This window comes from Hippichthys cyanospilos, chromosome 15 (assembly GCF_059441005.1).
Source record: "Hippichthys cyanospilos isolate Australia breed blue-spotted pipefish chromosome 15, RoL_Hcya_1.0, whole genome shotgun sequence".
Lineage (NCBI taxonomy): Eukaryota > Metazoa > Chordata > Actinopteri > Syngnathiformes > Syngnathidae > Hippichthys > Hippichthys cyanospilos.
This window is the reverse complement of record NC_142383.1, coordinates 12,368,312-12,380,697: the sequence shown is the minus strand read 5'-3', so window position 1 is coordinate 12,380,697 and position 12,386 is coordinate 12,368,312. Positions and strand designations below refer to the sequence as shown.

General features: G+C 39.2%; 1 protein-coding gene and 1 long non-coding RNA gene across 2 annotated transcripts in view; one reads left to right on the top strand and one right to left on the bottom strand.

Annotated features, from left to right (window-relative positions):
* LOC148411726 (uncharacterized) overlaps positions 1 to 12,386 on the bottom strand; it is a 39,397-nt gene that overhangs the window by 1,979 nt on the left and 25,032 nt on the right. The gene's annotated exons all lie outside the window — the stretch shown is intronic.
* Positions 1 to 12,386, top strand: part of LOC148411727 (matrix metalloproteinase-17-like) — a 56,824-nt gene that overhangs the window by 21,299 nt on the left and 23,139 nt on the right. The window contains exons 2-4 of the mRNA XM_088435045.1: positions 780 to 912; positions 1,006 to 1,141; positions 7,471 to 7,757. Coding sequence (XP_088291171.1) covers positions 780 to 912; positions 1,006 to 1,141; positions 7,471 to 7,757 — 556 coding nt within the window. The remainder of the gene's footprint in view (positions 1 to 779; positions 913 to 1,005; positions 1,142 to 7,470; positions 7,758 to 12,386) is intronic.

Sequence of the window (12,386 nt, the reverse complement as noted above, 5' to 3'; positions counted from 1 at the left end):
TCGTGTAGTCCGAATGAGTCAAACAAGGCATCCAAAAGAAATGTCCACATAGTGGACACAAATTAAAAGGTTAAAAAGAAATCAACTGCATTATTAATAAAGTTTTCAAATAATTGACAGTTGATGGCATGTGGCAATCTGGGTGGAACCATTCTAGAATGGGGAAAACTGGGTCTTAAGATAATTACATTGGAAAGCCCCACTGAATGTAAACTTCCTTTTTATGAACTTGCAGTATATTTTCTTGAAGTATTACTCGCATATATTTTTTTTTTAAATAGATGCTATTTCATTTTTTAATCTTATGTACCCCCGGGGTTCACATACCCCCATTTGTGAAGCACTTCTGTATAATATTAAAGTTGACAACTCCCACAAGAGATTATACATTCTTTCATTTATTTGTATTTTGGATCCAAAAAAGTTCAATATTCTTTCTTTCCATTTTAATGCATACCTGTATACGACACAAGTTATGAACTGCATGTGTGAGACGGATGCTAAAGCCAGTGACATTCTCTTTTCTCCGGTTCTATAAGTGGCGTAAATGTGCACTTAGCGGAGCTAGGAAAAAGTTAAAGTTAACAAGCAAATCATTGAAAACTGTTGACCTTATGATAAAACCTGTTGAGCAACTTTCGCGTACATGTACATTTAAAGGATCATAAATACTTGGGTGGATTTTTAAACGAAGATTCTGTAAAATGCTCACGCCAGGTCGGATTTTACACACATTGCCGGTTCTGAACTATGACTGAATCTTATTGTTTTGCCTTCAGGACTGGCTGAGCAAATTTGGTTACCTCCCACCCCCTGACCCAGTCACCGGCCAACTCCAGACCAAGGAGGCCTTGACCAAGGCCATTAAGGCCATGCAGAAATTTGGCGGACTTCAGGAGACTGGAGTCTTTGGTACGTGGTTGAGTTTTTGTCCTAGCATCCTCCAAAAACCCAGAATCTCAATCATGATCAAATCTCTCACCCAATCATGTTTTTTTCTTACAGATCAAGCCACATTGAGGCTAATGAAAACACCCAGATGTTCTCTGCCAGACGTGTCGGAAACAGAAGCGACAGTTGGCCGCAGAAAACGAAGTCTGAGTCCTCCCAACAAATGGAAAAAAAGGCATTTATCCTGGAGGTAAGAAACATGAATCGCTTCGGACTGTTGAGTAGCCCGAGGAATGGCCACGTCTTTAGCAGCGCTTCGTAAACAGTACAGTACATGTCCGTGTCCAACCACGTTTCAAAATTGCCTCTTCTTGACAACCACCATCCTGCCACACCAAGATACTTATCAGTCCATTTTGAATTTTCTGTTCTATTTATAGTTTAAGGGACAAAAATTATCTGTGTACATACTATATACATATGTATATTAGCAAGAGGGCGATTAGCTATTGCTTCTCGATTAGCTTGTATGGACGTCCCCGTCTATATGTGTATACATGTATATACTGTATCTATATATATCCAAGAATGCACATAATTGGTATGCAGGTACCCATGAGAGACAGAAATCACTGATGTGTCACTTCACGCATTTGCGTACCCTACCTAACGTTTACCCATGACAACAACCGAGCCTGAGCTGAACATTTTTTTCCTGAAGAGTGGTTCCAAAATGTGCCGTGGCTTGATGCACACTTAATTGTAGTGCAAGATTTACTGCTCAGGTCTTCAACTAGCAAACAAAGAAGGCGCATTTGATACAGGGTTGAAAATTCTTTCATCCTTTCTTTGACAAGTATGACGAACGCCCGTGGATGTAGTGCATCTTATGGACTTTGGCTTGGACTTTGGGCCACGCATCATTCTTGTGAGGGTGATCGTTTACGTTGTCACTTTACAGTTGATGAAGAATTTACCTGACTTCCTTAGACTGATCTAACCGGGGGGTCCCAAACAAAGCGCGTATAACACAACAGAATTGAAAGAAATGCAGCCAAATGCCAGAGTAAATAGCCTACATTCCTCGCCAAACCATATTTAAATAGTATCCTCCCTAAAAGTCGGTTGCTTAGGACCCAAGACTGTTATGTAGTGAGCTGAACAAGAGTGTGAGGGCAGACAGAAAGCGAAAACTTACTTCTCCCTTTGCATCTGTTAAACCCTCCCCTGCATGTCTCAGATTTACAACATCCTAAATTCAATTCAATTATCGCCCTCTGCAGCGCTTAATGGAGGCCCATTTATTTGAATCAAACGTGTTGGCGTCGACAGGCATCTGGAACACGCGGTGCTTTGGAACCCACCCCGCCCACACCTGGACCACCATTCAGAGCCCAACTCTCCCTCCTTTTGCCCGTCTCTCTCTATCCTCCCGCGTTCATCTTCCTGATGAAACAAACGAGCGGTGTTTATCGAACATTCAGTCAAAAGTATGAGAATACACAGACGTAGCGGAGGTCCACAGCGATATCGCCGTTTAGCTCATTAATAACAGTTAATGTTGCTAAGGCAAGGACAGTTGAAAAAGAAGTGAGCTCTGATTGAAAGTCAAAAAGTAGTCACTAATGAGGGAAGGCTAACCACAGTCATAAGTCAGCAGCAGGGGTCCGTCATCATGCTAATTATAGCCATAGCTCACAGCTGTTAGTGACTGTCAAGAAACGCCACAGCTGTATCCAAAGGGCCCGTTCGTTGCTATGCCGTCTTTGTAACCCTGTGAATATTTGAGATAATAATGTGCAACCACTTGCAGTATAATGACCAGGGACACCAAAGCATGCCGAAATCACTTTCTTCCCATTGGAAACCCATGCAATATTTAAATGCATATTACGGAGTATTCATGCGGTCATTATCTCGGACTGTGTCTGTTATATTTGCACAATACGTTTTTTTTTTTTTTTTAGATGTCATTGCTTCTTTGAGTCACAGTCACACAGCCGGACCAGATGGCGTGCTGATAATCCAAATCAAACGAGAAAAAATGTGTGATAGTCAGAAAACGTGCTTTAATTGCAATAGAAACAAAATTAATTCAAGTATTACAAGTGTTTTTCAAGAGCCATTTTTTGAATTGAAATTACTTTTACAACACAATGCAGCCTTTTTTTTTTTTTTAATTGCTAACAGTTACGGTTTTAAAGCACTAATAGTTCCACTATCCCTCAGGATATTAACATGATCACTCTTCTGTTGACTAATAATTTCTCTAAATTCGGCGAGCCGGATTAAAAAGCTTAACTGGCCGCATTATGGCCCACAGGCCATAGTTTGCCCATGGCAGATCTAAGGTACAGGTCTCATCCAAATTTTTGTCTGGGGCCATTTTGTATACACAACCTCCCTCATAGAGTCTGTTATGATGAGAAAACCAAAGGAATGTTTAATAGTCTCCAGTATTATTGCTGTACACCACAAACTGATGGCTTAGTAGTTTTGAAATCAAAAGTAAAGGATAAGAGTTCAACACACCAAAAAATTATGCTAAATTTCATTATAGCTTTAGACCATTCAAAATTTTAGAACTCAGATTAGCAAGGGACATGGAAGTTGAAAGATTTGCTTTGGCCGGCCACATAAAATGATGTGGGGGGCCAGATCTGGCCCCCGGGCCTCGAGTTTGAGACCTGTGATCTAAGGAGACATTTGGCCATGCGCATAATTGGGAGCACCAATATTAACCCCGGTGCTTAAGCCACTAAATTGCATATTGCTGAACAAATCAGTATTCCAGAGCCCGGCCACTATCACATTACTGGCACATTGTGAAGCAGGTGTAGCAAGGTCATGGAAAAATGTTGATCATATGAGAGGGTGTGCATGAAAGCAGAATAATATTCAACCCATCCTGATGCAATGAAGTGCAAATTCATTCAAAGTAATACGATTTCCCGGTCTTAATGAAAGCAGCGTGCTTGTTGGTTCTCCAGAGTGCCTGGCTAAAGAGCGTCCTCTGTTTCTTGCATATTTCATAAATAAAATGACTTTCTCTTGGCTTAAAAAGTTGTTTTTCTTCAATAAACCCACTTCTATTTCCCCATCTATAGTGGAAACTCGGTTCATAAACAACCCTGTTAATGAACACGGTTTTCAAACAAGATATTTAACACCCATTAACTCATTTTTTTATTCATTATTTAACCAGATAAACTAGTGACTAAATTTGGTATAAATAGTTGCTTGTGACAATTAATTGTACATTTGAATTTTCAGTGAATTTGTAGTGTTCCATAGCATCCATACTTCCAGAATATACAAATGAGAAAGCGCAAAAAAAAAATCTAGGCTAACTGTTAGCTTAATTGGTATAAATATATAAATAACTTGGTATAAATAGTTGCTTGTGAGAATTAATTGTATATATATATATATATATATATATATATATATATATATATATAAATAATAATAATATATAAATAACTTGGTATAAATAGTTGCTTGTGAGAATTAATTGTAAATTTGAATTTTCAGTGAATTTGTAGTGTTCCATAGCATCCATACTTCCAGAATATACAAATGAGAAAGCGCAAAAAAAAATCTAGGCTAACTGTTAGCTTAATTGGTAGCTAGGTTGCGGTGGCAAACACTACGCCTTGTCAACTTTATTGTAGTCAATGACATGGGAAACACATTTTACAAACACAACACACAAGCTTTATTGGTGTCTGGCAAAAGCACAACCTTCGGGTGACCTCCTAATTGGCTATAATTCCATTTTATGTCATAGTCACAGAGTCCGTGGCTAGGCATAACTCTGCTAAATAGGTCAATATTGAACACATTCACGATTGTATTCGCGGCTTGTTTTCTGAGCAGATCAGGAAAAATTACTCGAACACGACCTACACCACAGGACAATTTTTGGAGACATGTCAGAGATAATGAGGTCTGACTCTTATCTTGCTGACTTTGACCTAAAATGCGGCTTGATTATCAGCGTGTGTGTGTGTGTGTGTGTGTGTGTGTGTACCCGTAGAGAAAAAAAAGCCATCAAAGTGTCAACTTTGAATTTGGTTTCATGGTGCACATCTCACATCAGACAAAAAAAAAAAAAAGACAAAAAAAAAAAAAACACAGAAAACTGGCCTTGTGTTAGGGCACAAAGTTGCATTCATCTCCCTGCTGCTCATGATACTCAAACTTGTCTGGTGGTTCTAAAATCCTCAAAAATCCTAATGTCTTTCTCTCACATATCAGTCTCCAATGGTGACTAATAGAGGTAATGGGCATGGAAACCAGAAAAATTGAGAAGCAAAAGGAGAGAAAGACATGACAACGGGGGAAGATCCATGCAGTGCCTTTTCTTCATTTCGAGACCTTCATCCTCAGCTTGAATGACAAGACTCGTATCTCTGTGCATCCATATACCACATGAATATGCTGACTCTTTGGTAATAAACAGCATGAGGCCCCATCTCTGTCAGCGGAATAGTTTCAAACGTGTGAGTTAGTGCCATGAAGAAGGCGTGTCTGCGGTCGCGTGCACTCGAGGAGATGCTTCATTTCAATTAGGAGGGTAATTAGCGCTTGTCTCCACCGGGTAGGTCAATAAAATGTGTTTGCGGGCGTAGCGTCATTTGTAATCTCATCATATGTCACACCTAGGAGTCAAACGAGTCCTTGAGTAATTTCACGCCAACAAAGTGGTAAGAAGGCTAACTTCAAAATAAACCTTCCCAGATAACATATGCACAACAATGCCTTGGTATACCTTTATTTTGAAGTGAATCATTAGCGTAATGGCTCACTTGATTCATGGACGTCAACAACACTTTTGTCTTGAAATCAACTTCAACTATGCTAATTATCTATGGTTAAAAAAAAAAAAAGATTTAATTACGCTGCCTTTGTATTGTATGTGTTGCCAAGAATGAGCAAGAAGTCCTAGATGCTAACAGCGATAGCAGCTAGCTGGACTCAACTCCCCCCGTAGGGTAGTTTTCGTAGGGTAGCGAAAACTGTTGGTTTACTTTTCACAGGGGCACTTTAATGGACATACATTGACTCAACTGATTGCAGTTGCCATTCCTATTAATCACTTTTTAACAAAGCTTACTCCAATGTGCTGTTTTAGATAGCAAAAATACTACTGTTGGTGTCTCTTTGTTTCATAAACTATGGGAGATAGTCTAAAATCTTACAGATTTTTCTATAGGGCAGAGTAGTCTGCTGCTACAGTGTGTACAGTTTAAGTCAAAACAGTTTATGAAAATGGAAAACTAAACAATTAGCCCAAATGTAAATGTTTAACTGTCTTCTGTGTTTTGGTTTTCTTTAACCACGCGAAAACGTATATAATTGTGATTTCTATCCAAATATCCGATTATTCAATATAATTTTCAGTTGGATATCTAAATACCAAAATATTTTCAGCACTAATCACACCGACAAGTAGTCAAAGTGTGTTAATGAGCTGAAGGCCACTCTCCAGTAGTCACATCTTTCACTGAGCAATTCTAACTGCGATTTATGGCTGAATATGTGTGACACCTATTGAGGCAAGCCTACCCAGTAGCTAAATGAAAGTGGAAATTGTAAGAAGGAAGTGATAAGGTTGGAGGAAGAAGAAATCAGCTATCCCTCCGACAGGTTATGAAGTGCGTTATTTGTCTAATGTTTGGTCGAGCAAAAGAAAATGAGCGGATCGGGTCGATGCATGTCCAACTGTGATCCCCCACAAACGAAAACAGGTCCTGGGTATCTTGGTTAAAACAGAAGTCTAGTAAAAAGTTTGTTTACAGTATTTCCTATGTATCGTCTCCAGTCTAAACCCGAGATTCTAATACTGTCTTTGAGGAAAATGAATTAAGCAACAAAATCTATTTGTTAATCATCTAATGAAGTGGCCATTTTCTACTTGCTGTCAAATGAAATTGACATTACAGTTTCTCAGGGCCAATCACGACTCAGATGTTTCCCGAATTTGGTCATGTGACAATCACAAGTCGAAAAGTGATTGTTTTTTTACCAAATAAACGACCACTGGTTTATTCAATCTTTTTATACATCCTACAGCAAACACTCAACGCGGATTTGATTGTGTTTTCTCTTGTAGGGGCAGCACATTATCACCAAGATACAGAATTACACTTTTAATTAGTTTGCATGTCGAGCACATTCAGGAGAAACAATTGCACGTGTCCGCACATCAACAATCGCATGTGTGCTGGTTAGCACAAGTTAATGCTGGTCACATTGCTAGCTAACCCTAATTTTTGCAACGCTCCGACTATTTACGTTTTGGTTCCTGTTTCCCAATGACAATAGCTGATCTTCGAGACTTGCTGCTATGTCATGTGAGGAGAAAATTGGTGCGGGGCTGGTTAATATATAAATAAGCTGATTAAAGATATCACAATATGCAAAAGTCAGAACAGCTAACTCACTGAAACACTTTCAGTAAAGGCTCAAGATTTTTTGGTTTTATTTTCTCAATGGATGGGTTGGACAGGTACTTTTTTTCTTCACAATTTCATTTCTCCACTTTGTGTACCTTTTTTCCTACCCTTGTCTCAGAGTGAGGACATTCCCGAAGGACTCAGCCCTCCTGGGCAGAGACACCGTTCGAGCCCTCATGCATTACGCCCTGAAGGTCTGGAGCGACATTGCGCCCCTCAACTTCCACGAGGTCGCAGGAAGCGATGCTGACATTCAGATCGACTTCACTAAGGCTGACCACAATGATGGATATCCTTTCGACGGGCCAGGGGGCGCCGTGGCCCACGCCTTTTTCCCTGGGGAGCGGTTCACCGCCGGGGATACGCACTTCGACGATGATGAGGCCTGGACCTTCAGATCACCAGGTGAGAGCGAAAGAGGTCATTTGCAGGCGGACTTCTGTAACCGGTAGTTCTAAAACTTCATCGTTCCAGTTATCAGTGGTGGGCATACAGTGCATCCGGAAAGTATTCACGGGGCTTCACTATTTCCATCCATCCGTTGTCTACACCCGCTTATCCTCAATAGGGTCACTGGCTTCCTCTGGGGCGAGAGGAGAGCCTTCCAGGGAGGAGAACCATCTCTGCAGCAATCCACTAATCACGCCTGTATGATAGAATGCCCAGATGAAAGTCACTCCTTCGTAAAAGGAATATGGCAGGCCATCTGAAATTTGCCAAAAGGCACTCGGAGCATGATGAACAAAATTCTATGGTCTGATGAGACAAAGCTGGAACTCCTTGGTGTGAATACCAGGCGTCATGTTTGGAGGAAACCAGTCAGCGCTAATCGCCGGGACAATACCATCTCTAAAGTGAAGCATGGTGGTGGCAGCATCATGCCGTCGGGGTGTTTTGCGGCAACAGGAACTGTCAGACTCGTCTCGATTGAAGGAAAAGATAATGCATATAAAGACAGATGTCGGATGAAAACCTAGCCTAGAGCGTTCTTAACCTCAGATGGCCAACGACCTGAAGCACACATCCAAGATCTCAAAGGATTTGCTTCAGAACAACTCTGTGAACGTTCTGGAGTAACCCAGCAAAAGCCCAGACTTAAATCCGACTGAACATCTGTGGAACTAGAATAGTTGAGACTTGAAAATTGCTCAGCCAGCCCTGATGGTGTTTAAGAATTACTGCAAAGAAGAATGGGCAGATCTGTACAAATATTGTTGTGCTAAACATATGGCATCATATGTAAAAATACCTGAGCATGTAATTGCTGCCAAAATTGGATCAACGATGTATTAAGCAAAGGCTGTGAATACTTATGTAAATGTGATTTCTTAATTTTCTATTATCAATTCAAAAAATGTCCAAAAACTTGCATGATGGGTTATTGCGTGCAGAATTTCGAGGTAGGAGATGAATGCAGTTTGGAATGAGGCTGTAATATGACAAAATGCGCAAAAAGTGAAGCCTCGTGAATCCTTTCCGGATGCACTGTAAATTAGAGTCAAGGCTGACATTTGAGGCTATATAATTGCTATTAAAACTAGTTCAAATGAAAAACAAATGTTAATGTGGTTAGAAGGACAATCGTCACGCACCGCTGAGCAAATGCCGTTGTTAGTCTTGTCTATAATTACAGTAGCTCTGCTTTTATTTTTAGAACTAGAATATATTTATCTTGACACAAATTTACCATGCGGTTCTGTTTCGAGCTTTTATCTTGATTGATCAAGCCAAATTTGTTTCATCCAAGATTGCCCTTGAGAGATGTGCTCGTTTGGAGGAATGAGGGCATGATGCTAAGCTTCCCTAAATGGAAGCCTGCCTGCCTGCCTGCCTGCCTGCCTGCCTATTTGTGGTCTGATCTGGAGAGAGCAACATGCTCTTTAAATGTTTGGAACTCTGAATGTTCTCTCGTCCCGCTGTCACTCACACTACATCTTTTGGAATCCGTTATACGCCCGTTGAATTTTGTGCATTTTGACTTTTCTCGAGCACGACGACAGACAGAAGTCCGGGAACTTTGCCAAAGTGTATTGAATACAAATATTTAATAATAACACAAATAATAATAATAAAAAAATATGTTAGTGGCAGGGAGGAAGTGTGTCCTTGTGTTTTAAAGAAAAAAACACAAAAAAAATCCTGATTTTTCCAGCAGGAACTGTCTCAAAGACATACTGTATTTTTTTTTTTTTTTAGAAATCTAATTCCCAAGTACTTATTTGATAAAAAAAAAAAAACTAGCCATTATGGCATGGATTTTTTGATTTGTTGAAATTAGAAAAAAATGGAAATAATAAATTCTGTAGAAGATGTAAAAAAAAAAGTGCGAGGAAAAAGATAGGAATAAAATATTGCCTTCAACCTTTTCACTTATATTGATTATTCCAAACCCTTTAACAGCCGGAAATAAACAAGCAGAAGCAGTGTAAAATACAAATCCTGATTGTTAAAGATGCAACCTTCAAACAACATTGTTTGTTTTGGGGAATCTTAGCTTGGCCAAAGATGTGTAAAGAGAAAAAACATTTTTACAGTTTGAGCTTTGTTCAAAAGCACCTTTCTGAATACTAAATGTGTTGTGAGAAATTATCCTCGACCCTAAAACTCAATTAAAAGTGTAACCACAGGGGCAGACCATAGCCCTTTGCTAAAACCAAACAGTAATTCCAAATCCATTCAACCTCCTCTCATATTAGCTTTAATATAATATTCAGGTATCAGAGTAAAAGAGCGAGGAAAGGGATTGTTCTCAACATGTTTCATTTCACCTCTGCAGATGTTTATAGTAGACATTATAAAGCCATTGATAGCTACAAAACAAACTGAATAATTAGCTGGCAAGGATTTTTAAAAAATCCAGTTTTTAGTTTAATTTGTTTTCAATGTTTCAAATAGCAATTGAATACATTATATCTGAATATTATCTGTTGGTTATCGGTCATGGCTCGGTAGCAACAGCCACTTACTATAAACCGTGCAATTTGCTCGCATAATTGTTTGACTGTCATCAAATTGCATTATAGAATAATGAATTCCACCCATAGCTGTGAGGAAGAAATTTTTAATCCATCCATACATCGGGCTTTCAGGTCAGGTTTGTTGTATGCACAGAAAGAAAATGACCGGGTAAATGCTAACTTAAGGGTATTTTCAATGTTTCTGTATCCTTTGAAAGTACATCAGATTTCTAGGCGCAACGTTATCTCGATTAATCAAGCAAAACGCGTTTCATCCAGCACTGCCCGCTGAGGAAGAGCTGTTGATTTGTAATGAGGACATGCTAAGCGCCTCGAAATGCAAACAAGCCTGCCAATTCCCGGTCAATGCGGGAAAACACAACATGTTATCTCGACGCTTGGAGCTCAGAATGGTTTTGTATGCTTCCAAAATATTTATGGTTACCTGCCTCACAAGGCAATGGGATTTTGTGTGTGTGTTCTCTGATTGGCTCATTATGAAGAAAAAAAAAAACAGAACGTTTTCAAAAACTGTTTTTTTCACTCTATTTTTCTGTCTGTCATCACTTTGTGTCAACTCTCTTCCAATTTATTTGAGAAGCAGGCACCTTGTCCAAGCAAACCATCTGGTGTGTGAGATTGTGCTAAAAAAGCTAGCTCAGAGTTGCTAACCCAAGGATTGCTCAATATGAGGATGAAACAGACATCAAATGTTCTCAAGTCAACATCAAATTGATTTACTATCCAAGCATGCATGTATTGAGCGCATCCTTGAGTTCTTGATCTTGGTCAGAAATATACCAATCAAAGATGTCATAACAAGAAGCAACAAGTAGCATCAGCTGCAAATGGAAGTTTAATGTTTTTATGAATTACATAATTAGATTTATACTCTTATTTTTTTGTATTGTGGATTGTATTGTTGGATCTAACAAATATCATCTATTAAAATGCGCGTATGCTAACGGCTAGCATGCGCAATTAGCATTAGCGCGCTAACAATTACCATTTAAGGTCAACAAAAACTATCCAGTAGATAATTGACACAAATATATTGTTTGTTATATGTGCGTTACACATGTAATAGTGTCATTAAAGTCACTTCAGATTATGTGTCAACAGTATTCGATGTGTGAACTTTGTAAACTAGAGATTGCCTGGCTCATTTCATGTTTGACTGCTTCCTACTAGTTAAAATGTGAACAATGAAAATCAATTTGGGTGAATTTAATTTTAGTGATAAGTTATATTCTCACTGCTCTCATGCTTTTTTGAGAAGTTCACCATTTTATTTGGGAAGCTCCGTGTGCTTATGTTGTCTTTGATAAAATCCCAATAACTACTAAATAAGTGTTTTTTTTTAAACACATAAATAACATCACTTCAGCAATGGGTGATGAAATGGAGCCGAAAGTCAAGACGGTCTTTGCATATTCAAGTTTCGCTTTGTAACAATTAAATAATAATGTATTTTTGTCCGTTTTTTTTTTTTTTTTTAATATTTTGAGTCAAACTATTTTTAAAGTTGGCTTACCTGGTTTGGTCGACTTTTTCTCCCAGCCCGAGTACCGGGGCATCTTTACTTCCTACGCATACTATACAGTCAGAATTAGTCCAACTCAGTTTTTAACTTGGGCAATGTTCTTCTGTTCTGTCGTTCACTTGACATTTGGATTCGATCCGAAAGCTCTCTCTCAACAGAACAGCATTAGTCCGGCTGTCTGAAAGCAAGAAATGTAGTTTGTAGTCTGGATCTGTCTACATCAAGGCTCTTGTTTTCTGTCCATTATTCTGTGAAGGGCTACAAAGTCCAGGAGCAATTGCTTAGTGCTGTGCTGTGCTTTCTATCAAATTCTAAAAAATGACCGAAGCTAAAAGATGAGAGTGGGCTGACAATTTGTGATATGTCACGAGGCTCTTAGTATTTGACTTCCTCCCTACTTTTTATTCCGGGTAACATTTTTAGTCGCTGCAGGGGAACTTGCAATGCGAACCTATTTCCTCCCGTATTACCACCGGGCATTCTGCATGGACTACTCTCACAATGTACCACGCATCCCTATCTATCAATTCAATG